The sequence below is a fragment of the Melopsittacus undulatus genome, chromosome 1, assembly GCF_012275295.1.
Source record: "Melopsittacus undulatus isolate bMelUnd1 chromosome 1, bMelUnd1.mat.Z, whole genome shotgun sequence".
Taxonomy (NCBI): Eukaryota; Metazoa; Chordata; class Aves; order Psittaciformes; family Psittaculidae; genus Melopsittacus; species Melopsittacus undulatus.
The window spans coordinates 140,053,472-140,080,863 of record NC_047527.1 but is presented as its reverse complement, the minus strand read 5'-3'; the positions used below and the strand labels follow the sequence as shown (position 1 = coordinate 140,080,863).

Below are 27,392 nucleotides of genomic sequence, written 5' to 3'. Positions count from 1 at the left end.
AAAAAACCCACATGTAAATCCTTAAACAGTATTTTGAATTCTATAAAATAAGGTTAAAGATGTTATGATTCTGCTGAAGTTAACCACCTAAGATTTCAGATTTACAATAAACCGTGTATATTAACAGGTTAAAATAGCACAGACTGAAGATACCTTCCCTCAAATACATTCCCAGCTGAAGCTTTCCCCAAGCTCACACTTGGAAGTTTGGCTTGGTGTTTTTTTGGGATGTCTTTTTTTGTTGGGGTTATTCTTTGGCGGGGGGGTGGGGTGGGTGGTAATTTTTTGTTTGTGCCCCCCCCCTCTAGGTTGCAGCTCTCAGTAATAGTTTTTGTACAGCAGGAACTCTACATTCCATTCAGTTTTTTGATACTAAAACCTCTTTACAGGTGAAAATGATAAAGCTATTATTCTCCTATCACATTCTGACAAACTGTCTTGCTAGTTTCATTAGCAGGAAAGAAGAAAATATTTTTATAAAGTGATAGAAAACACAGCCAAAAGCTATTTTAAAGCAGTTGTGTCCATGAGCAAAAAGGTAATGTTTTAATTTGTAGCACTGTTTCTCTCAACAGAGAACAGATGGCTATGATCAGTGATACAAGTTCTGTGAATACACTTGCCAAGCTGATTTTGTTTTAACTCTATCTCAAAACAGAATATTTCAAATCATGAAAGGGTCTAAAAGCTGCACATAAACATTATTTAATGTTAGACAAACACTAGGTATTATTAAGCATTACACTAGAACTATTTTGGTATAAAAATACTTTATTTTAAAGCTATGAAAGTTATAAAAATATGTAGTTAAACTTTCTACTCACAGAACGTTTGCTGTTTTAACATTAGTGATTTGTTTCTCCTACCAAATCTGAATTTTATTTGAAAGGTTTACAAGACATTATGACTATAATTTAAAAAAAGCAGCATCACAGGGAGCTGTACTAATTGTGATCTTTTATCAGTACTCATTTAACCTCTAGATTTTTTAATGAAGGCAGCAAAAACAACTATTTTCTGATGGTACAGAATTTCTTATTTCTTGAAGCGTTTCTGTGGTTGACCACTTCTTCATTAGTTACCTGCAGCATGGCACCTTCCTGCCAAAGAAAAAAAAAGTGTATCTGAAGATGTTTATCACATATGTCTAAACCAAATTACCAGTAGGGAAACTTCAGCCTTTTTTTTTTTTGTTTGCTTTTTCAAAGTATAAGCAGTTCACTGGTGTGTCTAACACAAAGGAACAGGACTTTTTTTATTACCTGAGTCCATGTTCTTCAGTAGAAAGCCTTTTAAAGGCAATGGAACTTGGAAAAAAGGGCATCTTTTCGATTGCCTTTTGGAGTGGGTTTTATTGATTTTTATGTAAAACCCAAACATAGTCGAGTATGCCACCCTTACTCCGAGTAACTTGTTATTGATGAATTTTCATTAATTTGAGGTGCAGACACTCAATGCAGTGAGATTAAGGCTGACTGAATTTGGCACTAAGGTTTATTAGCTGCAAGAACTATAAAAAATGGTGGAAACCTCAACATTCTAGCCAATTCCCAATTTACACAATTATACACTTATGAAATACCACCTGCAGTTTCATTTGAAGTTTTCACTTCCCCTCCTAAAGAACTGCTTATGCAGTTGTTAAAAGAATGGACGACACATTCCTTCATAGAGGCAGATGTATTCTGTGGTGCAATTTTTTTCCTTACACGTAAACAGTCTACAGCTACTTGGGAACCTTCAGGATGAAACGTGTTATACAAAATAGATTTCAGTAGACAAAGAGACATAACAACACAGTTCATTTTCAACAGCAGAACTACCATCACCGCATTACCTGGCAAGCACCATAATGCATAGACTCCCAAGAAAAAATAAAACGTTGCAGGATGCAAAAATAAAGTTGTATGATTTAATTAACTTGTGACCTACCATTTTAACTATCAACACCAGGGATGGAACCCTTGCAAAGCTTTACTAATGGACACTTGCAGGTCTCATTTGTTCAACTGTAGCAGTGTACAGTGGCAGCAGTCTATGCTTGTCCAGGGTTCATATCATAGCTAGATTCCAGTAGGAAAAAAATATGTTAAGTAGCTGAAATTAACAAAAATTTGTTTGTAAAAAATTTAATACAAGAAAACAGGATTCACAAATTTCTTTTCAATTGGTAATTGTTAACTCAATTCATTGCTATGTTAAACTACATAACAATAATCACTATACTGACAGAATATACTGTAATACAATATTAGTTTCTCAGTTTTGGAACATTAAGAAAAGAAAAGTAAATAAGATCTTACCTAAAGAAGTTTAACTGAAGCTTAGAACTATTTTGCTCTACACCCTCAGCCTTCGTTGGCATCCTTATAAACTACTGCAGTTAAAGCTTTGTAGAAATACAGCACAGCTTTTTAAGACTGGCTGAACTTAGTGACGTTTTCAAGAGTTCTCTTGTACTAGACCTGTGTCCCTGGAAGAGTACCTCGCTGGGGATATTTCCTTTCCTTGCCATGGAAGAAGCAGCATCTAAAAGATCTAAAAAGGTGTTTCTCCTTGCAGAGATATCCCTTAAGTTATCTAGATACTTTAAACCTGATCATTTACAGACAACATACTTTTTTTTCTGACCAACATTTAATTTTACATGTACAACAATAGCTTTATATTATTTGTGGGACCTTATACTACCCACTCCTTGCCTTATTTTACAATATTAAAAAAAAAATCTAAAATTACACAATATTTCCTTTAGAATTATTTTATTAAATCATAAATGTACAACAGCTTCTTAACTCTACACACGCACTTAAATTTTAAAAGGAAAACGTTATGTCTTATTACACCATGATCCTGGCTAATAGCTTTTCAAAACTTTGAGAAAAATCTTAAAAAAGGTTTCACATGTCACCTGAAACTTACAAATTTAACATTATCAAAGGAATGCTTCTACACTTACAAAGACCACTAGAAAGAAACAACAATTAAAAAGCTAAGAAACTGTCTCAAAGGCATTTTTACAATCCTTCCTCCACAGTAAGGTAATGTTATTAAATAATCCAAATCCATTCACAAAATGGCTCTCTGCATCTGCTCTGGTGTCTTCTGCCATATCACTGCATATTTATGCATGACTGAGATAAGTGTTTCCTTAACAATGTTATTTCGATAACCTGAAGCTGTTCTGTTACCTCTGGGCTCTCATCCTCTCCTATTTATACAGTGAAGCCTGTTTCAACAGAAGTAAAGAGTAAAAAAATAGGTTATGAAATTATTCATCTAACCATTTTTTAAAGGAAAGATAATATCCTAAAAAGCTTTTAACTCCTGTAGCTACTCTCAAGAATCACTGCAATTTTAATACTTAGAAACATACTTACCCATGGCATGCTTGCAGAAACTCAGTAACGGCTCCTCCCTCCATATCCACCACTTCCTCCACTGCCCCCGGGACCATAGTTTCCTGCAATTGCAGAAAAACAAGAAACAGAGTCACATCAGGAATGCTTTTGATTCTGCATGAAGATTAACATCACTTTATTTCCCAGAGACAGCACATACAGCAACAGTTTTCAAGTTTTGCTGTCTTTCTCTAAATAGCCTCCAGTACCTGCCACAAAAACTACATCCCAAACTCTTTAAAGATTCAGCAGTGCCACATGTCATTTGATGCAGTGTCTTGAGACTGTGAGGGCTGGCATTATTCACATGCTAACACCTTACAAAAATAGGCTTTGTGTTTCAGTTTCTGTTTCACAAGCTTTGTGCCATATTAAATAATATTTAGACACCAAAAGTAGAAGGTGTTAGAAGTGATGTTGGCGGGGGGAGGAAAAGTCCCAGAAAGTTTAGGAGACATTAACTAGGCTTTCTACAAGTACTGTGAACTGACAGCAAAGAACATGAAACTTGGCTAAAACCTTTACAGACTGCAAACTGCAAAACATTTCACTGAATTCTGGAAAAAGCTAGTATCTTGTAATCTATCTTTAAAAAAAATAGTAGTAATAATTTTTCCCAAGACAAGCTTGTCACAGTGTCAAGAAATTGTAGCCAACTTGCGACAATGAGTACTGTACTCCATCTCTTTTAGAAACTACCTTCTTTCTACATATCAATCTTAAAGAGTCCTAGAATGGTTTGGGTTGGAAGGTACCTTAAAGACTATCTAGTTCCAACTCCTGCCCACCATGGGCAGGGACACCTTCCACTACACCAGGCTGCTCAATGCAGTCAACCTGCCTTTAAACACCTCCAGGGATGGGGCACCGACTTGTCTGGGTAGCCTCTTTTAAGTGTCTCACCACCCTCACTGTAAAGAATTTCTTTCTTCTACCCTCTTTTAGTTCAAAAGTTACCCCCTTGAATCTTCCCTTTCACTTTCCCCAAAAAGACTAAAAAGCCCACCCACTCCGGTTCCAAGACAGGTCAGGACAGATACAATACCTCCACCATATGGTCCCCCCATGTTCCTGCTTCCACCAAAACTTCCACTTTTCATTGGACCATAGTTTGCAGGTTGTTGGTTGTAGTTTCCAAAATCATTATAGTTTCCACTTCCATAATTGCCTGCATTATCAAGACAATAGTGTAGAAAAATCTAGGTGAGCTAAAACACATGTAGCACTCAAAGTTATCTCATCATTAGCATTTTAAGTAAGAAAAAAAAAATCACACATCACTAGTATGTGCAATGAACTGCTTTTTCACAATTTCATACTATTCAGAAAACAAGAGTTTCCTGAAGCATTTACACCCCCTACTCACCCACCACCCACCTCAAATGAATTGCACTAATTTACAACCAAGATGTTAGGTCATTTCAGGCCAGTACCTCCTCCATAGTTGTCATAACCACCTCCATAGCCCCCACCCTGGTTGCCATATCCAGGTCCTCCTCCACCATATCCTCCTCTTCCTCCTCCATAACCAGGACTGCCACCAAAGTTGCCACCTATGACAATATAATCCTTTAAAATAAACTTTTCAGTATAGAAGGGCACCAAATTATACAGAAACAGAGGATATTTCTGTTTAGATGTTTAGAAAGAGTAGGAATTCTGTAAAGAAGTTTCTATGAACACTTAAAGGCACATACCAAATCTTAACTGAATTGCAACAAAAAACCACCAGTTGATTGCCTAAAAGCTTCATTAAAAGGCTTAGTTAAAAGCCTGACTTTTCCAGGAAATTTATGAAACACTATTATTCTAAAGAAAAGGGTACAGTTGTCCAAGAAATAACCATGTAATTTGCCATATAAAAGCTTACCATGAGCCAACAGCTGGGTGTGCTTCTTGAAAGCCAACAAAATGGCTTTGTCAATTAATATACAATTTATACAAATGTTAAGTGAATGTAAAAATATTTCTGATAGGAAACCCACCACCACCACTGTAAACTAACCTCCAGGTCCTCCACCATATCCATTATACCCATCACCAAATCCACGGCCACTTCCATATCCATCTGTTGGGGAAAAAAAAAGGAAGTATTTAAAATCAGCTGTAGCAAGCTAACTGAATTCTCAAACCCCTATGACCTTAAGGACAAAACCTCAGAGATTATCAAGCACATGTACACAGACTTGAATTCAGAAGAATGGATGTTAAATAACACACCCAATTACTGCTTTACAGCTTCCATTCTCCTGCATTCGTAAGGTGCCTAAGTTTTAATTTTGGACATGGCCCTTTAACTGTAAAGGTCAGGCAAGTGCTGCACAAAATTGCAGAGATGAAGTAATTTTTCTCAAAGCTTCCTCAACAGCTACATTTAAACTAAACCACAGCAGCTTAGAAAATTATCCAGAATGAAATGACAGTATAAATAAGGAAAAAAAAAAAAAAGGTGCTACAAACATGCCTGTCTTACCGGCTCCCCCTCTGAAATTGCTGCCAGGCCCTGGACCAAAGTTGCCACCACCTCCACGTGCATCACTAAAACCGAAGTTCCCTGTAAGTTTTAAAATTTGTAAGCAGTGAGATCATGGAAAGTGAACATAAATATCAACCACAAACCATTAACCACTACTTGTACATACCTCCTCTCCCACTCCTAGAATTTTGAACTTCTTGCATTTCCTGTCTAGAGAGAGCTTTCCTTACTTCTGCGTTATGGCCATTGATGGTGTGATACTTCTGCACTGTAAATACATCAAATAGATACTATCAGCATTTAAGTACTGATCTGGCAACAAACAACAGTATCAGGCTTCCAAAAATTAAGCTATTTTCAAATTAATCCATACATATTTCAGGCAATTAAAAACAAAACCCCCCAAACCAACAAAGGGGGGGGGGGGGGGAAGGGAAGAAAAAAAAGGCAAACAAAACCCCATACCACTTTTTAAGCAAAGAAGCCAGTACTTACTAATTTAGTTTAAGTGTAGCTTAAACCATTATCATGACTGCAAGGATTAATACTATCAAATGAATGAGTGAAATGAAGCTTACTTACACACAATTTTATCAACTGGATCATGGTCATCAAATGTAACAAATCCAAACCCTCTCTTTTTACCAGACTGTCTGTCAGTAATGATTTCAATAGTGTCAATTTTTCCGTATTCCTCGAAGTAGTCACGAAGGTGGTGCTCTTCAGTGTCCTCTTTAATACCACCAACGAACAGTTTTTTCACAGTAACATGAGCACCAGGTTTTCCAGATTCCTGTTAGAATTGTTTTACATTACCATAAAGAAAAACAATTTCACAAATCACTATTTTGCCAGGATTCCAGGAATGAATACTGATAAACTTAGATTTTTTTTCTCCCAGCACTGAGGCAGCCCCCTTACAATGTGTATCCCTGGAACCCTGCTTGGGAAGCCTTCTGAGGAGGAAGTAACATGGGGAGATTTCAAGGTTTTCCCACCCACACCTTTATGTCAAAGCCTTAAATGCACTGGAAAGTGCTATAAAATACATGAAAGTCAATAAAAAGCCTTTAAACATATAAAGATGTGTCAGCTTCCTCCATCCTTCACCCAGCAGCAGTGAAACCCACATTCTACTGGTATCCACAGCAAAGGTCCTTCAACCTCAGTGAACCCACATGTGTGCATTTTAACCTTTATTCAAAACATGAAGCAATTCCTCACACTCATATAGTACTTTTACCATTTGAGCATGATATCCAAGCTGCTGCATTAGTTAAGTATGTCTTTTTCCTACAGCTTAGTAACAGCTTTGTGTGTATGAACAATATGCATGTATACTGCTTTAATTACCCGCTTCCAAATGCTAACCAACCCTGAATTCTGCAGGGAATAGAAAGAAAACTAGTAAAGCTACAACACTGGCTACCAGTGGTTGCTATTTCCATTTCCCTTGACCTCTTGGACAGCTTATTCAATTCCAATCCATCGGTCCAAATGTATTGGAACACTGGCGTACAACCCTGAACTAGTAAAAACTCTCAGAGCTCCCACAACATGGTAAGCAGAAGTAACGTAGAATCTACACTTACTCAAATACCTCTGTGCCACAGTAACCTGGCTGAAAAGTTTACAGGTTCACAGCATTCCTATGCACACACCTAATTTGTACCCTGAAGTTTTAAAAATCAATATGCCTGTGGCTAAAAACAGAATAGTCCTACGGCAATTCTGTACACCACCACTGAAGAAAGAACCTTCCCTACTACACACTCTACTTTTAGCTACTTTGGGTTACATACCTTTTAGAAATACCCAAAATGTTGTAATAGAGTCAGAAGTGATTAACAGAAGTTTATTAATTTGAGATTTAATAACAGTAAGCATTTCAGAGAAGAGTTAGTTTGGAATTTGCATAATTGCAAACATTCAACATTTTTTCACTAACAATACACTTTGAGACCCCAGTTGCATCCCTTGCATACACAATTCTACAACCAGAATAACTTCGTAATTCATTGTAATAATAAACATTTATGTAATAGCCTCATTTAACAGACCAAAAATGTGGGAATTAGTACCCCAACTATGCCTTTTAACTAGAGAATTTAAACCCAGGCTATTTCAAACACGAACAAAGCGTAACTGTCCCACTGAAACAGATATTCCTTTTTCTAAGCATGAAAACTGTCTGCTTTTAAAGCCACACTTACCTCTCTAGCCACAGCTCTCTTAGGCTCAACCACCCTTCCATCAATTGTGTGAGGTCTTGCAGCCATGGCTGCATCAACTTCAGCCATGGAGGAGAATGTTACAAAACCAAACCCTCTTGATCTTTTGCTTGCAGGATCCCTCATTACCTAAAATCAATCAACACATTTAAACAATTTCTACCTGTCTCATGTTAAGCTTAAAGACTAACAAAATTTAGAGAAAATATGTAAACTTAATTTACATGTTCCTCTATTTGATTTTAAAGAAGATTATAATAAAGCAGCAGGCTTTGCTGAATGACACAATGCTGAACGTACATGAATGGCACTGCTTGTCATAACTGAAATTCAAACCACTGCTGTCCGCCATGACTACCTGTAACTCCAAAATACTCCTCTATCAAGTCACATTCATTTGTATTTGTTTTCACAAAATAAAATAAAATATCAAAGCACAATTTAAGATTTCTGAAGACCACAAACCTTACGATGTATTTACTGTCCCCAAAACAAATACAGTGGAGGAACTTCTGGAAGAGTCACAGTCTCTAAAGGTATTTAAAAGACAGATATGGTCCTTAGGGACATGGTTAAGTGTGGACTTGGTAGTGTTAACAGTTGGACTAAGGATCTTAAAGGTTTTTTTTTCCAACCTAAATGATTCTATGAAAACATCATACAGAAAGACAACCTTTTCCAGCTCTGCTGAGGCTGTTTACAGTATAAGCTTTATGCCAAAGGTTACCAATCACACAGATGTAATAGTTCTGTGTAAGCACTTCCTAACGCACTTCAACCAGTGATACCCAAAAGTTAATGTTAAACTGCTGAAGTCAGTGGTTAGAGATAATCTAACAGATTTATCAGGGAACAGATTGTGAAATCATCCTAGAGTTCACAAAGGAAAGCCTGAGCACAGCTTCAACAGACTGGGTTCTTTACAAATCAATCTACTGTACACGTAAGAAATTCCATATTCCATATTTTCATTAAGCTACCCAGGAAAACAAATCCCCACTTCTACAATTTCTTAACATTCCGTATAAGCTTTGTGCACTAGTATGCGAAACTTACCACGCAGTCTGTAAGCTTTCCCCATTGCTCGTAGTAACTCCTCAAGCTTTCCTCCGTTGTTTCAAAGCTTAAGCCGCCAATGAACAGTTTGCGGAACTGCTCCTTTTCCCTCTACGAAAAAGAAGATTACATTAATGTAATTTACAATAGGCCCTCTGCATCAGCATAATTAAGACACATTGTGTCAAAAACTGTCAGCACGCCATTTTTCAAAACCAGGAATGGCTCTTTTAAGTGTTCTACCGTTATTCAAAAAATTAAGCAATTATTCAATTACAGGGGTCCACTTATTACCATACAGATTTTAGTCATGTATTCTTTCCATCTCTCCCTTGAAATATCAGAATAAGGAGAAATAATAGAAGACTTCCAGAATATTCCTATCAAGGATCTTTAGGGGATGCTTTTTGAAAAAAAGAAAAACAAAAAGTTCTCATTACAGATAATACATTCATTCATACTGTTCAATTCCATTCCAGATGGTATCCATAAAAACCCCAACATTCTGGCTCAAGTTGTTGCGCACAAATACCATCCATGCTGCTTACCCAGGGCATTAAAAATAAGGTGTTCTGAAACAGAACATCTCAATTTTTAAAATCAATGAAAGCTGGAGCATCTGTAAAATTAACCTGGGATCTTGTACCACTGGAGTTAAAGGTAAACCTATACACCCTCAACAGCACCAGTATAAAAACTAAGCAGATTCCCTTTAAAATTAGGGATGTAATCCATACCTGCATATATGTCCAGTAATATAAATTGATGCCTTTAGTAAAACTTTGTTGTACCACCTTTCAGAATTATTATCCCTGCATTTGTTCAGCAGAAACTTTGGCTGTGATGACAAGTATGTCATTAAAAAAACCAAGACAAGTAATAAGGTATTGCACTTACTACTCTGTATGTGGTGTTATATCAAAGCAGGAAGGACAACCTTCTATCCTCTACCAATTCAAAATACTATTAATACTAACTTTTTGTACTAAGGAGGCATCGTAACTGTAGTTCTCTACACATTACATGCGTTTTCCAATTTCACATGTCAAATAGCAGTAATTAAAAACGGTGCACTAAAAAGTGTTCCCTTACACAAAATCTAAGATTTCAGAATGTTGTTCGAAAGAATTGTCCTGCTAAGGACAAGATAATGGTAATACAATGACTACTTCAGCTTTATACTGTTAACTAGTTTTAAAAGTCAAGAAAACCTGCCTGTTTCATGTCTTCCTTAGGGTGGTGGTTGTTTTTCAAACAACCCATACACTGCATAGTTAGCTGTAACTAACAAACACAACATTACCTGAACGTTAAGATAAAGGTAAGAGAGGACTGGACAACCAATGACAAACCATGAGATCTGGAATAGTTAAGTACACAAATGCTTCAAAAAGTATGAACCCAATCTGTGCATGTTTTCTGAAGTTGTGCAGGGCAGGCCTCATTCTAGATGCATGTAACACAAAGATAATTACTGTACCTAACTTTGAATAAGGTTTTGCTCAAAACACATCACGCTATTACCAGCTCGAAATGCTGCAGTGTGACACATAAGCCAACTGTTAGAAAAAAAAACACTTTTTTTCCACCCGAAGTGAATAGTGTATTTGAGAAAGATCAGTTTAGAAGTCTCTTAAAAATGCTTGAAATATGCTGTTTGATGTAAAGCAGCACAGAATAAGCTAGTACTGCCATCCCCCACCCCATACATACAGGCAAAATTAGACATAAGACTTTAAAAGCAGCAAACCCATATTATGTCAAGCTTCCTTCACCTCATCTCTTAAAAGGAGTAAAGGATACTGCATGCCAGACTTGGACTAAGAAGTCCCATGCTGCAAGTTATACTACCATTTATAATTTGAGTAGGCTAGCAGAAAAATAATTTTAAGCAATGATACTGGAAAAAAAATCCTCCCTTTAAATTATTTTGTACCTGTTGCTTGAAAATTGTTAGGGACTACTTGCTACATAGGCTTACAAAAGACACTTTTCCCTATATAATTGCTGTGGATCTAATAAATGCATTTTTATATTCTTAAAGATTTTGCAAACAAGCAAGTAAGTAGGCAGGTAGGATTTATCCAGTTAAGCATTAGGTTTACCTTTGAAAACAGTTATAAACATGTAAATGAAACTCAAGCAAAGAATGGTATCTACCGGCTGAAACAACTGCATTTGTTTTTAAAAGAACACATACCACACATTACTTATAAACATTAAACAGGATAATAACGCTTTATAGACATACAAATTATTAATAACAGCAACCGACCATGTATTAAGTATTATGCAGTATATGTCCTACACAGAACAACATCTAGACACCGCAGATCAGGACACGGCAATAACCAAATTCACACTACCAGTTCTTCAACTAAAACCACTGCGTGAAAATACTATGAACACGTTGTTCTATTGATACACGCAGTCTCCAGATGTGGAGAGACGATGCATCTTAAGTATGTCAGTTTTAAGAAACTTTGGTTAATTTAAGCATTAACCTCCGACCAGGGTCCAGAGAGCTCTGATCACCTAATGCTTATGCTGAAGCTGTAAAATGTACGACAGAAACTGTAACTTCAGTCCTCCTTAGAATTCTGTTGAAAACCCTTATTTGCTAAAAACATCCCTCTCTTCCCTTCCCCAAAGCCCACCATATAAAAGCTGCAGAAAAGTCTTTGAAGATTTTCATAGTATACTCTAGCAGAACAGAATGCAAGAAGAAAACTTTACCAACTCTGTAGGGTCTTCATTAGTGCTTATTTCAGGCCTTCCTTCGGAGGCTTGAAGCAACACCTGAAAGGGCTGAACAATCTGCAGCCTTTATTGGAAAATCACCATAAGAGCAAGAAAACGTGTCTCGTATAGCAATAATGTGCGCACAAATACTCCAAGCTGACCACAGACTTCTGCAGAGTTAAGAAACCGAGTAACAAAAATGGTTAAAGACAAGCGAGTGAGACGCCTGAATTACTATGGCGAGGCCTGCCAAAGTAAAGCTGGGTTTACTAGTCCCGAACAGATTCCCCTCTAAGCGCTCCGTCAGCCCCAATTCGTTCTGCAGGGCCTTGCGATGTAGCGTCCTGGTTCCCTCCCTTCCCCCGCCTATCGTTATCACGAGCGAAACGGTGACCGTGCCGGCTCCGCCATGTGGCGGAGACCAGGAGAACAGGGCCCCGCAGCTAGGAGGGGAAAATGGCGCCCAGCAGCAGCCACCTCCTCCAGGGACAGTGATGTGGCGGAAAGTTAACAACTTCTGGAAAGATCAAACCCAATTGATAAAAAAACAAACAAAAAGCCACCCGCAAACAAACCGACCCACTCCAAAGCAAACAAAAAAAGGCCACCGGGAACCTCGAGCTTAACGACAACCAAACGTTGCGAGCCGCTTCTAGCGTGCATCTAACACACATGAAACCAGGAAAATGGCTCTTTTCGTCCCCGCTACACGACACGACCGCAGCTGCCTGGCACGCCCGTTTCACCTTACTACCTTTCCCGGCACCGGAGCCATCCTCACAGCCTCACGCACTGGCGAACCTCGGCGCCGCCATTTTACCCCTCCCCCTCGCCACCGCCATTACTAGCAGCGCCACCCCGGCAGGCCAGCTTCTCGCAGGGCAATGGCGACCCCCAGATCGCGCACTAACTTACCTCCATAGAGCTGCGCCCCCACCTCCAGCGGCACCTTAACGGCTGATCGGCTACCGGCTACGTTAAGCGGTTTAAAAACTCGCCCCCAGCGGCTATCGCCTCCTCTCTCGGCTGCGTACTAGCCCCAACCTCCGCTTCCAGAACCTTCCTCCCCTCCTAACGCTACCTCTGCGGAAAGTCATCCAGCCCACTACCCGCGGCGCGCCGACCTGCAGTCCGCCTTGCGCTGAGGATTATCCCTGTCTTAACACCCAGGCCCAGAAAAAAAATCATTCCTAACTCAAAACCAAGGGTGCCACCCTTCTTAAAGCCAAACTCTGGATTTATCCCTTTTTTACATACCACATTCTTCATGGTTTAGGTATTCCTGCTTGAGAGTACCGTACAACCGGTCAGTAATGGCTGCCCTGTTACGTAATTTGAAATTCAGCTCCACGTAGTGCTAGCGCCCTCCTTCTCCAACCAGGGCTTGCGTCCGAGGTTTGAGTTTAAAAAAAAAATTTAAAAAGCTTGAATCTGGAGCTTAAATATCTCCAGAGGGGCAGCAGTTCTGTGTAACGCCCCTACGTCTTTTGATCACGTAATAAAAACTCATCAACTCCGCTAGTAATGGCTGTCGGCGAAATGAGCCGAACGAGCCGTCGTCGTCGAGCTTATCCGTTTCGACAGCCGCCGGAAAAAGCCGAAACGGCAATGGAAGCTCACTCGACTCCCTTCGGCAATTTCCGGAACTTGCCGAAGATGACAGAGCAACGGTCGGAGCCTGCTCGGCAATTTCCGGAGAATCAGACGCAGCGAGTCCTCGGCTCCCCAGCCCGTTCGGCAATTTCCGGCAGCGGAAGAGACTCGCAACACGGGCCGAAGCGACTCCAACCGTGACTGGCACCGTGTCGCTTGCTTTTTTTTTTTCTTTCCGGAAATTGCCGAACGGCCCCGAAAGCTCAAACCTCGAAGCGCGGGGTTATAATTAGCAGAAGATGGCATCGTATTGCCCCCCCCCCGCCCCGTTGCCCTCCCCTTAGCCACCTGTGGTGGTGGCAGGGATCAGGCGGGCACAGAGCTGAGCGCACCCCTGTGATTTCCCCCCGTGGCTGCCGGTCTGGCCCCTTCCCCCTCCGCCCAGACAGGAGGAAGTGATAACTACCCATATTTCGGCGCCAGCGCCGCCACACCGCGGGGGCCCGGCAGCCGGACTTCGCCGCAGCCTGCTCCGCTCTACCCGCACCACCGACGCCGGGCGCGCCGCCCGCTTCGGCACTCCGTTCTTCCTGCCCTTCTCCCTCCCCTCCTCTCCCTCCCTCTTTCCTCTCTTCGGCGGCCCCGCACGCCCCGCGACAAAGGGTGAGTGCTGCCGCCCCGCGCACCAGGGAAATGGCGCTGGAGCGACTCCTTTCTTCCCGCCCCCTCTTCTCCCCCTCCCCCCTCAGCTCCCGGGGAAAGCCACCACGGATCCTCCGCAACCGCAGCGATGCTTCACCAGCCGACCCCTTTCCCCACTAGCGAAGGACTTTCCAAGTTCTCCTTCACCCAGCAGTGATTTCCGAACCCACTTCCCTGCCCCTCGCTAACGACTAGGCCTCCCCGCCGCAACGCGGGAAATGGCCGAGCTCCAAACACCCCCCTTATCTACGCCTCAACGAGCTTCAAACCCATCCTAGGGCTCTCTGCCCACCCTCCCCGCTCCCAGAACTCGCCGGGGCCACCCTCCCGCCCTGACCGAGGGCCTCGCTCCTCTGCGGGCGGCTCCCGCTCCGGCCCAACGCGCCCTCATGGCGGCGGCCATCATGGCGGCTGCAGTCACCGGTGGCCGTGGGCCCGTTCCCCCCGCCCGCCGCCTCACCCAGTCACTTTCTCTGTCGCCGCGAGGCATCTTCCTTCTTTTGGACGCCTGACGCGGTCCTGCGCTAGCCCCCCGTTGGAGAGACGTCTTGGCCCCCCTCCTGTGCTGGCGGCGACGACGGTAGGAGGTTGCAGCTCGCGCGTAGGCGGCGTCGTGCGCTCTGCCCCGTCAGCCGCCGGCGCGCAGTGCTCGGCCAGCCCAGCCCCGCCACCCGCCGCGCCCGCCCTGCGCTGCGCCGCGCCGCCGCCCCGCCGCTCCCCACCCCCTCCCTCACTCACTCCTTCCCTCCCTTCCTCCCTCCCCCCACCCCCCGCCTCAACCCCCCTCAGATGTCGCTGTTGCCGCCGCTGCTCAGTGCGCGCAGGGCGAGAGCGAGGAGGAGACGCCAGACCTGAACGGCTGGGCACCATTGAAGTCTGTATCCTTCTCTCTCTCCCTCTTTCTCTCGCTACAGCAGCCTCCTATCCCCCTCTTCTCTCACCATCCCCCGCTTCCCTTCCTTCTGCGCCCCAAGGCCTCGCCTGCGGGCCGCAGCGGATCGATGCGGGAACAGCCCTCCCGCCTCCCTCCCCACCCCGTTAGTACACTGCCGCTTCCTTGGCGGCGGGGGGTAACGGGCGGAACAGTGCTGCCGGGGGGGCCACGGCCCCGGCGGTTGCACGGCGATTGCCGGCCCGCACCGGAGAGAAGGGAGGGAGGGCCCCGAGGTTAGCGGGCTTTACCGCGGGGAAGGAGGGTTGCGCCGGGGGGCGGGGGCAGTGGCACCCGCGCGGCGGCGGCGGACACGCTCGGGAGACAAAGCCAGCCCGCCACCGCCGAGGGGCGGCCCCTGCGGTCGGGTGGCCTCGCTCCGGGAGGTGGCGGCGTGCGCCGGGCCCGGGGGAAACGTGGCGGGGTGGGTGGGGGGGGGGGCGGTGTGGAAAGGGGCCCTGGCGGCGGGGGCGCGGCTGCCCGGGGCGGGAGCGGCAGGCCCGTTCCCCCGGCCTTCGCCGTGTGGCGGCGGGTCGGCCCCGCGCCGCCCGGGGCAGCCCTTTTAGCGCGCCCGCCGCGTCCCCGCCTGCCTCACGTGCGCCCGCCACACGCCAGAGGCGCGGCCTCTCCCGGCAGGCCTCCGCAAGGCTGCCTGTATTCTATGGGGGGTGGCATCTTGGGGGGGGGGGGTGGAGGGTGAAGGGGGGGAGGTGTTATTATTATTACTATTGTTGTTTCTTTTCCCCTTTTTCCTGCCTTCAAACGGGGACAAGGCAAAGCCCCTCCACACTGGGGCCGTTGCCTGCTGCCCTTCACTCCCCTCACGTTCCCCACCGCCTATGGGGCTGCCAAAATCCACCTCCCGTGTCAGGGGAGAACTGGGGGAGGATTGCTGAATCCGGGAGGTTTCCTGGCCTTGCGGGACTCTCTTCTGCCTTGCCCCCAGGCATATGGGGAATTGTAACAGTTCTGTAGTTTGCAGTGGGGCGGGGACAGTACATGTCTGAGGAGGTGGCCAGTATGAGAAATGACATGGAAAAGGGGATGGATTCTGTTCAACATCATTTCTGTAGGTTAAATATGTAGTATGTACAGCTTAGCTGAGTTAATATTGCTCTAGGACCTTAATTCTTACAAGCTTGAGAATCAGAAGGCAACGTTACAGTTGCATTAAGATAAATATTTACTTTTCATAAGAATTTACTACTATGTAAGAGTAATGAATGACTTATTAACACCACAGATATGTAGCTGCTCCCCACCAGAAATATACCTAGTATATACCTAGGTATATCTCAATTAACTGCTAGAATCTGAACTCCTATTCCTTTGGGTTTAAGGAAATAAGCATCCCTGATGGTCCTCCCCCTTTTCCCTTGAAACAAAACTGTGCCTTAGAAGGCCTTGGGGGAAAAAACCCTTTTTTCCACCGAATATACCACTTTGTCATATCATTTATCCTGGCTAGCATAATGGTGCATTACTGGGTTATGCCAGATGAAGTGGTAACCTACTTTTTGTTCTGGATTCAATCTTTATTAGAAACGTTGTATATGCAGTGATTACATGGGGGTTGGAACAAGGACCATGCTTGTATTGGGATGCCTTTCTTTGAGTAATGTAAACTTCCTTTTAATTGTCATGCATTTTTCTAGTAAAAGCTCTGCAAGTCTGCAATAAAAATGGCCTCCAATAAAACTACATTGGTAAGTTCATGCACACCTAAAGTATGTAAGGATTTAATCAACATATTTTTCTTCAGACTTATAACTTGGCATCTCCATTTAAAAGATACATCCACATCTCCCCTCCCCAGCATTGTTCTGACCAAAATTTCAGATCCAGAAAGTAAGGCTACTAGAAAGGACATTGTTTTTGGCTTTAATAAATCTCCCATTTCTAAAGAGACTTGTTGGGAAAAAGTATTAAAGGACCGCACTGTTTCATCTGTTCTACAATAGAGAACACTAAGGATTTATTTTTTTTCAGATTCCTTTCAGCACACCATGTAATTCATCATGTATGTAAAAAGTAATATCCAAATCATGTATTCATTTAATTTCTCCCAGTGTACTTGGGGAAAATTAATTGCCTGAAAAAGGCAGTCTCTACAGATGAAAAATAACATTATTGGGAAATGATGTGGCATAGTTAAGATGCCTTTTGAAATGATTTTTAACAAATAACAGTTTCTTTGAATTTCATAGGAGCAGAGATTATCAGATGTCAACCCCTGCTGGACCGTTTTAATGATGCATTCATGGATCTCAAGTCCTGTAAAGCTTTGCTTGACATTAAAATACGGACTTCTAAGGGCAGTTGGTTGCTGGTTGCCATTCAACTAATAATTATATCGTTTTATGAGAGGCAGAACTGAAAAAGTATAGTGTGAGATGCATCTGAGGTTGAGGTGGGGAAGTAAGCTGAAATATACATGTACAATTCAGAATTTGTATAGCAGAACAACTGATTCATAGTGCTCTCACAAGGCCTATACTTAAATTTACTGAAATGATTACTGGTTGACCCAAGTAGCGATACATTAAAAACTTGTATTAGCTCCTGGCTTAAAAGTGCAATGGAGCGCTTCCTTTATAATGCACAATAAGAAAGTATTCTAAAAGATTTCACCAAGGTCAGTGTCTGAACTTCCTGTTAGTAATTGGTTGCCCAGTTTTCCCTAATTCAAGGAAGAGAATTAGTTAGCCAGCCTGGGGAGGAGGTGCCTCAGGGAAAGGAAAGAATCTGTGAATGCAGTAGTATTTTTAATCTTTTGATGTTTACAGAAGAATTTTGCTGCACAGGTCAGGAAAGGCAGTTATAGTTCCCATGGGAACTGTAACTAATTCTGCTTCATTTTGTATTTGCATGCAAAACCTAAATGTATTAAGGGATAGCATAGCTCTGGAACCGTAATTCCTATTTTGTAATTTTCTGTGTGTTAAAACCCTTCATCACAGTGTCACATCAATGTTTTAATCGTGCCCCTTAAAGTGATTAGCCACACACCTACAACCCTCATATGTGACTTTGAAATGCAGGACAGGAAATGGGCTATAGAGGATCTATTCAGTGGTCAAATGCTCAAGTTACAGTTTATTTGTGACGCTATAGAAGGAAGCTTCAGGGGTCTACTGGCCACTTCAGTCATTATCAGCGAGATTTACATTAGCTTGTATAATCTCAGAATGTACAGGTTTTTAACAAATGTTCAGTATTTCTGCAGGCTCTGCAATCAAGTATTACTTTAATAGGTTGGAAAGGCTCAAGAGTTCGGAAAGCAGTGCTGATGTACACAAGAGCTAATTGAATCTCTTAAATATTTAAAACAAAAAGCAACATGCTCTCAGTTTTGTTATTTCTTACTGCCTTCAAGAAAAAAAATGCAGATCCCCATGACATGCATTTTCTTCTGTGGAAGACTCTCTAGATACTTAAATCTTAGAAAGTAAGAAAAAAAAATAAAATAAAGTGTTGCTTTGATACAGAAATCCAAAACATTTATCTTTAAGTGACAAGAATTAGTGAAGCCGAAAAGCGTACCAGAAAACAATCTTCCATTGAATCAAAGAATTTTAGTGCAACGGAGAACACAGATGGAGATATTCCCCACTTGTAGCCTGCTTGCCTCATCACCAGTAATTATAATGTTATTACTATGGTATAGTGAGTCTGTCTTGTTTGGTTTTTCTTTATTTTTCTCTCTGCTTATTTTTTCTTTTTTTTTTTTTCCTTTTTTTTTTTTTTTTGTTCATGTGTTTTCCTCATTTCTGCCTCTTTCTCTTTTTCACACTTCTGTTTCTGGAACAAAGCTGCCTTCATAGAAGTGTTGGACATCTCCATGTTTTAATTTTTTTCAATATCAGTCTTACATTCTTCTTCCTGTGGAGGCAAAAAAAGCCAGTGTGCTTAAGTTGACACTTTTCAGACATGAATGCTGTGGTCAAAATACACCTGGGATATGCAGGCAGTTAAAATCTTAATTGGAAATACATGCTCTGTTTTAGATAATCTCTCTTCTATGCTTCAGATCAAAACAAATGTTGCATGAGATATAACCATATACAGAAACTTGCTATTTGAAAGAAATTTGAAACTTTTCCTCCTTCTTGTTGTTTACACCTTCAATTTCTGCTAACCAGAGTAAAGCTGTTCTGGGGAGTGGGGCGGAAATCAGTTATGAAAAATAAGGGCACAAAGACATGGCTTTGGAAAGAAAGAATTGGCCTTAAATCTTCAGTTTATAAAAAGAACAGATTTTTGTCTAATGTACATATTTTTTTTTTACCTTTCACCACATCAAGACAAATTCCTACAAAGTGTAGAAACTTTAGTTTCAAAATTGCTTCACAGGATTCTCAAACCAACCTGTTTTCACTCTAGAGAGGATTAGAGGAAGGCCACCATGCAAATAGACGTGCTCTGTGATTTATTTTTTGCTTGTCTGTTTTCTGTTCTATAGGAAGTGCATCAGTGAGGAATTAGTTCTGTCCACTTTGATTTAGGGTGCTGCACAAGTACACATTTTAGGAGCTTAATACTGCTCCCATTAGTTTATGGCTGCCACTTTAACAATTTCCTTATAAGGTGCAGTCCAAAATGGCAAGCAAATTGCTTTTGGTCTGCTAGTGCTCCAGAAATGTGATTACAACAACATGATAGGCTTTATCCAAACTTTTTAAGATTGCAAAAAAGGAAATTCTTAAATGTGTCCTTCTATTACTATTTAATTGTGCCTTATTAAACTGGGAATGCCTTGAGGATGATGTGGATGTAATATTTATTTTAAGAACTTTAAGAATATTATTTGAAGTATCAGATGTAAACTTAAAACACTTATAAAGTCATTTAAGTTAGCAGAATTTCATTTACATGTTCAGTGCTTTACTTAAGTGTAGGTGTCTTAAATTTTTGCACCTTTGTGACATCTGTTTGAATGTAAGTTGCATTGGTGCGTGGCTGAGAATGAGAAGGGACTGCAGTAATGGAATGCTCCTAGCATGCGTCCTGTTCAACAGTGATGGGTTATTGTTGAGTTTTTTGCTTTTTGTAGTTATACGTCATAAACTTTGCTCCAGTCAGCTTTTCCTTTTTTTTTTTCCCTGTTATATGCATTTCCACAGTTCCCTTACTACTTCTGTCTTATGCTGTTTCTTGCTCTCTGCCTTTTCACAGGCATAGAGTTAACTTTTAGAAGCTTTATACATTTTTGAGCATGTAGCACTGAGAATTTTTTATACTGAAATTTATAAGGGGAGTAGAGGCACTGTGTATGGACAAAAATATTTCACCTTTATAAAACTGGTGTTGGGTATCTCATTAAGCAACTGAAAAAAACCCAAAATATTAACATGTCTTGCTCAGGTTACCTGACCACATGCACTAACGTAAAAGGAGTCTGAGCTTCTGGCTTTAGTGTGAATAAGTACATGATTCTTTGCTGTTTAGTGAGCAAAGTTGGATTTGGCCAGTGAAGTAACTGTGTAAAGCAAAAGAAAGAATAATGTCATTCTGAATTTCTTTTGTAGCACAAAATGGGAAAGAAACAGAATGGCAAAGGTAAAAAAGTTGAAGAGGCAGAGCCTGAGGAATTTGTTGTGGAAAAAGTCCTGGACAGACGTGTTGTAAATGGAAAGGTGGAATACTACTTGAAGTGGAAAGGATTTACAGAGTAAGGCATTACCTGTTATTTTTTTCTGATAGAATGCTAAATATTAATCATTTATTTGAAATAACTGTGCGAAGAGGGGACTGGATAATGGTGATAGATTTTAAAGAGCAAGCGAAGGATGTCCGTAAATGCATGTACAAGTGGGCAGCCAAGTTAGGTTGAGAGTTGTTATATATGTAGTAGAATGAACGTTACTTCCAAGTAGGAAACTTTGCAGGGATTTAGGCTGCAGTCAGTTCTGAAATGATGAATTTGAAGCAGACAGTTTATTATTAATTTTTCTGAACTACTTCCAAATTAGATGAATTTGCATAAGGAATCCTGTGGCATAGTTGCATTCATTAGGCATGCCCAAAAGGTATCTTTTTGAGTTGCTTTCACAGGACTTAACAGAAGCACACGAAATCCTTTTTAAGTGAACTTAAAAATTGATTGTTAAAGAAGGCACATAGTTGTGCCTCCTCCATCCCTCCCATAACACTTTCTGGCAGGCTGCTTTGCTATCTGAAAAAAAGGTGATGGCACCTATCATTTGAACATAAGTAGTTACATGCAATGGTAGTATTGTTGTGTACCTCCCAGAGTGAGCACATTGCAATATCCTGCCTTCTAGCACCTGAAGTTTGTGTAGTGGTAAGAGCAGAAATGCAAACCACAATGTGCTTAGTATTTGAAGATCTTACTTAAAAAATACAGTTTAGTAACTGGAAATAATTTGTAGGCATCCTGCTTGTGCAGTAGCACTGTGGCAGTATTTGTTCATGAGGACTTCTGAAGAGGCACTTAGTTATTGTAGGGAACATTCATGCACTTCTCAAAAATTTAGTTAACAAAATGCGTGCTCACTGAAACATTTGCACTGCCCAGCTCTGGACATGGAAACTTTCTTCCCTCTTGTAGTCAACTGAAGGAGGAAGATAGTTCTAGGTACAGCGGAGCTCAGTGCTCAGAGAGAGCTTTTTAATGTATTCTTCATGTATAGAAGCTTAGACAGAATCACAGAATCCCAAGGGTTGGAAGGGACCTCAAATGATCATCTAGTCCAACCCCCCTGCAAGAGCAGGGTAACCTAGAGTACATCACAGAGGAACTTGTCCAGGCGGGCCTTGATTATATCCAATGTAGGAGACTCCACAACCCCCCTGGGCAACCTGTTCTAGTGCTCTGTCACTCTTACAGTAAAGAAGTTCTTCCTGATGTTAATGTGGAACCTCCTATGCTCCAGTTTACACCCATTGTCCCTTGTCCTACCACTGGATATCACTGAAAAAAGCCTAGCTCCATCATCCTGACACCCACCCTTTACATATTTGTAAACATTGATGAGGTCACCCCTCAGTCTCCTCCACGTCCTCTGCGTTGGACTCTTTTCAAGCAACTCCCTGTCGTTCTTGAACTGGGGGGCCCAGAACTGGACGCAATATTCCAGATGCGGCTTCACCAAGGCAGAGTAGAGCAGGAGGAGAACCTCTCTTGATCTACTAACCACACCCTTTCTAATGCATCCTAGGATGCCATTTGCCTTCTTGGCCACAAGGGCACATTGCTGGCTCATGGTCATCCTCCTGTCCACCAGGACCCCCAGGTCCCTTTCCCCTTCACTACTTTCCAGCAGGTCAACCCCCAACCTGTACTGGTACATGGGGTTGTTCTTCCCCAGAAGACATACGTACCCTGTTTGTGGTGTTATGTACATTCTGTTCTCCGTAAGTCTTAGTGCTCTTATCATTTAGCTTGTTTGCATGGACAGTCTTTAGAGGAACCAGGGAAAGGAGTCAGTTTAAATGGACAGGTAAGTTTTGATAGGGTGGGTATTGCTTGTTTTAACTCCTATGATCCCACTGGATTATAGGAGCTAAGAGACCTGCTTGTTCTGTATCTCCAGTTTAAGAAAATAATTTATCTGTCAACAGTAGCAGAGCATACTAATTTCTTTCATCAGATTTAGTACATGAAGGTTACAAAAGATGGCAAAATAAGCATCCTTAGGTTTAAAAAACTTGCCTTACATTAAAGAGAAAATGAATTAACTTGCTTAAGGTGAGCCATTTGGCTAGTTTATTTCTTTCCATAGTTTTACATTAACTGTGTATATGTTTCAGTGCTGACAACACATGGGAACCTGAAGAAAACTTAGATTGTCCAGAGCTAATCGAAGCTTTTCTGAACTCTCAGAAAGCTGGTAAAGAAAAAACAGATGGTGCCAAAAGAAAATCCTTGTCAGATAGCGAGTCTGATGATAGTAAATCAAAGAAAAAGCGTGATGCTGTAAGTATATGTTCATGTGCTAAGCTTTTATTTTTTCCTGTGTTGCTTCACTATCCCTCCGTCACCACCCCTCAGAAATCATATTACCATTTTGAGAATGAGACCAAACATGGGTTTAAAACTAAAAATCTCACATCTGGAACTGTGGTTTGAAAAGAGTAATCATTCTTGGTGGTTAATGAGACTGTCCAAAAGATGAGTAAAAGATTATTGATTGACATGATCACTAAAAGTTCTTGTGTTGTCCCGTGATGCTTCCTGAATAATTGAAAGTAAGACTGGTTAAAAAGTTATTAATTAATGGTAGTAAGTGGTCATTTGTATTAGAGCAAAAGGTTCATAAATGTAACAAAGATTAAGTTCTGTTTTTGCTTTCATATTTACCATATGATTTTGAATAGGGGAGTGGCAAGATGGCAAAATGTGAAGATCAGGCAGTTACTTAGATTAGGACCAGACATGGTAAGAAGTAGATAGGGTAAGTGAAGAAAGCCTACCTTTTCTTAAAGGTCTTGGTTTCTCCTACACTTTAAATGAACAAGCAGCATGACAAATTTAGTGCTGATAAGTACAAAAGAATGCAAATACAGTAATGTGTTCAATAGCTCATGTTTTTCTCTGTAAACTAGCAATTTGAAACAAAACTGGTTGGCAGTGTCAGTAGTTTACTGAAGACAGCTGTTGGATGTGTGACTGCTGTCAAAAAGGTTTGAAGGCGTCAGAAGGAATAGTTTATTAATAATACAAAGAGTATTTTAGTTTCTGTATAAAGTCAGTTGTGTGGCTTTATCTGGTACAGCAGTGGTCACTGTCTCAAAAAGGATATTGTGAACCTAGAGGAACTAATACAGGAAATAGTCGTAATATTTCTTGCCACTGATGTGATCTCAGTCAGCCAAGAACAATTGAGATATTCCCCAAGGGTGCAGTTTCACAGTTGGCTTAAGCCATCACAAGCCTGTTGTTTTGCTGAAAATGATGTGTTTTTCCCTCTTCCAGGAGTGCACTTCTTCTTTTCCCCCTTTGTTGCTTTTACAGGCTGTGCTTGTTTTTTTATGTACTATAATGGTTTTAGACCAATTGTTTAATCTGTTGAGTTATCAGAAATAAATGCTAGATACATTGCTATAAAGTCCTTAATTAGTACCCTACATCTGGATGACTTGGCTTGAAGGTCAGTCATGAAAAAATAAAGTAGATGTAATCTTCAGACAATAATATGTAATTACATCTTTTATAATTATGCAAGGCTATATATATTTTTTTTTGGTTCTGATACACACAGGTATATGTAAAAGAATGAGTGTATTTAGCACTAATGCCCAAGTAGAATTTTGTCTTAAATGAGATACTGATGTTCTAACTTACTTGATAGGTTGATAAACCAAGAGGATTTGCAAGGGGTCTTGATCCTGAGCGGATAATTGGGGCTACAGATAGCAGTGGAGAGCTTATGTTCCTCATGAAATGGTAAGTCTTAGATCCACAGTTCTCCATATTAAGAGAGGGCAGGCAGTTGCACTTAGGCTAGTTGGGCAACTTAATTTCAGCATTAAGACAGAGGAACTGGTGGTCTGCTTAATGTCCTTGTATTCTTAGAAAAACAAGGCTTCCTATAATCAGTTAGTATGTAATCACCCTTCAAAATCCAAAATAACTTCAGTTTCTGTTGGTATAGTTTTATGGAAGTAGAAAGTTAAAAGGTGAATCCTGATAAGATACGGAAAAAAAAACGGCATTTGTGTGGAAAAGCTGGATCTTGGTAATGGTTTTGCTGAGTGAATGGCAGGGAAGAGTCCAGCTTTACACATTCCACTAAGCAGGAGCCAGCTGCTGCATAGCCAACCATTCAACTGGCCATAGTGCCAGCTCTTCTGCATGCAACTAAGTGGAATTGGAAGCAGCTAGTGAAAGAAGATGAGGATGAGATGAAGAATAAACAGTATGGAGAAGAGGGTTATTGTTATGGGCTAGAAATAGGGGAAAGTGATGGGGGGAGTTTGTGGTGTTGGGAGGGTAGGTCAAGACCAGCTTCACTAGCTACAACGTTGACAGAAAGACTTCATGCCTTGTAAAACAAGTAGAAGAAAATCAGCACTGTTTTTCCAGTGTTGAGAATACAAGAGGTTGAACTGACATTTACTGGGGGTTAGATGTCATATGGTGGTGGGATGAGAACAACAATAACTTTCCACGGCCTTTGAGAAAGGCAGAGTTTTCTGAATGGAGTCAAACTGAGTGATCTCTAGAGAAATTATTTGCCATGTGATATGCTGGGACTGCTGAAGATTAGTGCTTTGGAAGATTCTCCTTTCTGTCTTTTTACATTCTCCCTAAATTATATGTGAAACTCAGAAGTGATGCAAAATACGGATTAGGACAGTTTGGATTTCTGCAGTGATAATTAGCAAAATGAAACAGAAGGATTTAGTTCAGTTGCAGTTTACTAGTTTTTCATAACTGATAGTAGGCAACAAACATAGATATAAATATGTTTGCACAAAACTGACTTGTGAAGGCAACATACACTTCAAAATGGACTCTGAAGCATGTCAGAATGGAAAGGTTATTATCCCAAGACAGCATCAAGAAAAGCAGTGTGAAGTACAGGAAGTGACTTGCATAAAAAGTAAATAGAATTTGAATGCAAGTGCCCCATCTTAAGACTGATGCTAGTGATTTTCAAAAGTCTTCCTATGAAGTTGTGATTATACTTTAAAAGAAAAAATCATCAAAGTTGTTGTTTCATTATATACTGCAATTGGTGGCTGTATAAATGGTTCACTTTGAATAGTGTTTTCCTTTAAAACAGAAAAAAATACTGGAAGGGAAGGAGGATGCAGCTATGAAACCTTACCATTAGCATGGAAAATTCTTGGTATACTGAAGGTATACTGAAAACTGACATTCTTTTCAGAACCTATGACCTGTCAAAAGCTACTATATTTACTGACTTATGATTATGCATTTTCTTAAATCCCACTCTCTTCTACATCAGGAAAGACTCTGATGAGGCAGATCTGGTGCTGGCCAAAGAAGCTAACGTGAAGTGTCCTCAGATCGTAATCGCTTTTTATGAAGAGCGACTAACTTGGCATTCATGCCCAGAAGATGAAGCACAATAATTAGTTGCATTGCTTTTTTATATATATGAATATTAAACCCGGAAATTTGATTTATTAGCAATGTGAGAAACATACATTCTAACAAGAATCAAATTTGATATTTTTTGAAGTAGTATGTTTTGCATCAACTGCAAGTAAATAAAAGCTTTCTGCGACTTGTTTCATTTATCACAAGAGAGCATTTGATACTACTACTTCCTCCATATTAGGTAAAAGCTTTTATAAAACATTCATAAACTTCCATAGTTATTAAAGAATCATAATGAATGTTTAAACAAACTCACAGATGTTTTTGTAGTCTTCTATACTATTGATGTGCATGTATCTCCTTTACCCAAACCTAGCCCTTTAAAACTGTAGAATCATTCTTTTTAGTATTTGGCATCACCTGGTCTCAAGAAGACCAGGTGAAAACTAACTTTGTAGTAATTTGAATGTTATCAGACTGTATATTGTTTACTTTATTGTAAATACTGGTGAACAGTGGTCAATAAAATAGTTTTATATTCTTCCTTTATACTGATAGGCTGTGACTCTTTTGAAGCGGTATGATATTTCTGAACTTTTGATATGTTAAGCTCTCAATTTGTAATATATTTAACTGTAAATTGTTTTTTTTGGGGGGTAGATCAATTCATGAATATTGCCCTGTTGCTACTCTGTAGTCACAATACCAGACAAATACCAGGCTTTGGTTCTTTGTATTTTTTTCAGTGAATAATGCCTGAGGCATAGGGTTTTTTTTCAGTCAGGAAGGGTTTGTGAAGTGAATGTGCTTTGAGTACGTGTTTAAGTCACAGATAGCAAACATACTGCTTAGTTCTGGCTGTTGGTCCATAAGCCTGAGTGGCCTGTGCAGGTATACTGGGAAATATTTAATGTGTTAACAGTATTGGCTTTGCTTTATTTTCAGTGTTAATACCAGGCTATAGTGTAACTAGCTGTGGTTTTGATGGACTTACTCTTCAGGCGGTAGCCTGAAGAATACTTGTATAGCTCTGTCTTTAAAAGGGAATATTTTAATGAAGTTACTTAAGTCATATACTTTAAACAAAAGGCTTTGTTTCTATTTCAGATTGAATTTTAAAATGAGTTCTATAGTCAGTTGCTTGGAGAATACCTTCAGGAAGGCAGAAATAAAGGGTGGGGAACTCAGGAGGAAAGAAAGTTGTCCTTTTCTATTCTTTACCCAGCTG

The 27,392-nt window shown here is 40.8% G+C and overlaps 2 protein-coding genes across 12 annotated transcripts; one reads left to right on the top strand and one right to left on the bottom strand.

The window, feature by feature from the left end:
• Positions 1 to 753: 753 nt before the first annotated feature.
• Positions 754 to 14,920, bottom strand: HNRNPA2B1 (heterogeneous nuclear ribonucleoprotein A2/B1). Of its 5 annotated transcripts, XM_034067956.1 has the most exons (13): positions 14,662 to 14,920; positions 9,165 to 9,275; positions 8,091 to 8,237; positions 6,460 to 6,670; positions 6,044 to 6,145; positions 5,866 to 5,955; positions 5,407 to 5,469; positions 4,835 to 4,954; positions 4,447 to 4,569; positions 3,381 to 3,463; positions 2,304 to 3,229; positions 1,933 to 2,063; positions 754 to 1,100 (listed from the first exon to the last, which is right to left on the bottom strand). In XM_034067956.1, the coding sequence occupies exons 1-10, from the start codon at positions 14,689 to 14,691 to the stop codon at positions 3,402 to 3,404; spliced, it is 1,059 nt and encodes a 352-aa protein (XP_033923847.1). In that variant the 5' UTR covers positions 14,692 to 14,920; the 3' UTR covers positions 754 to 1,100; positions 1,933 to 2,063; positions 2,304 to 3,229; positions 3,381 to 3,401. The 5 variants fall into 5 exon arrangements, with proteins under 5 accessions (XP_033923847.1, XP_033923841.1, XP_005154202.1 ...); XM_034067950.1 differs by having other exon boundaries at positions 1,933 to 3,229; XM_005154145.3 differs by having other exon boundaries at positions 1,933 to 3,229; positions 5,875 to 5,955; positions 14,662 to 14,870.
• CBX3 (chromobox 3) lies at positions 14,011 to 26,713 on the top strand. Of its 7 annotated transcripts, none has more exons than XM_034067991.1 (7): positions 14,963 to 15,075; positions 16,788 to 16,838; positions 17,340 to 17,408; positions 20,661 to 20,803; positions 22,906 to 23,071; positions 24,447 to 24,541; positions 26,070 to 26,713. In XM_034067991.1, exons 2-7 carry the CDS (start codon positions 16,815 to 16,817, stop codon positions 26,194 to 26,196), a joined length of 624 nt encoding a protein of 207 aa, XP_033923882.1. In that variant the 5' UTR covers positions 14,963 to 15,075; positions 16,788 to 16,814; the 3' UTR covers positions 26,197 to 26,713. The 7 variants fall into 7 exon arrangements, with proteins under 7 accessions (XP_030909395.1, XP_033923882.1, XP_033923871.1 ...); XM_034067968.1 differs by lacking the exon at positions 17,340 to 17,408 and adding an exon at positions 18,645 to 18,770 and having other exon boundaries at positions 14,976 to 15,075; XM_034067980.1 differs by lacking the exon at positions 17,340 to 17,408.
• The last annotated feature ends 679 nt before the right edge of the window (positions 26,714 to 27,392 follow it).

Coding starts and splice junctions, on each gene's coding strand:
- CBX3 (XM_034067991.1), top strand. CDS start 16,815: ATGGCCTCCAATAAAACTACATTG. Junction 20,804..22,905: donor AAGTGGAAAGGATTTACAGA/GTAAGGCATTAC, acceptor TATATGTTTCAG/TGCTGACAACACATGGGAAC. Junction 23,072..24,446: donor CAAAGAAAAAGCGTGATGCT/GTAAGTATATGT, acceptor CTTACTTGATAG/GTTGATAAACCAAGAGGATT.
- HNRNPA2B1 (XM_031053531.2), bottom strand. CDS start 14,691: ATGCCTCGCGGCGACAGAGAAAGTGACTGG. Junction 6,671..8,090: donor AGAGAGCTGTGGCTAGAGAG/GTAAGTGTGGCT, acceptor CAATTCTAACAG/GAATCTGGAAAACCTGGTGC. Junction 4,570..4,834: donor TTATGACAACTATGGAGGAG/GTACTGGCCTGA, acceptor TTGATAATGCAG/GCAATTATGGAAGTGGAAAC.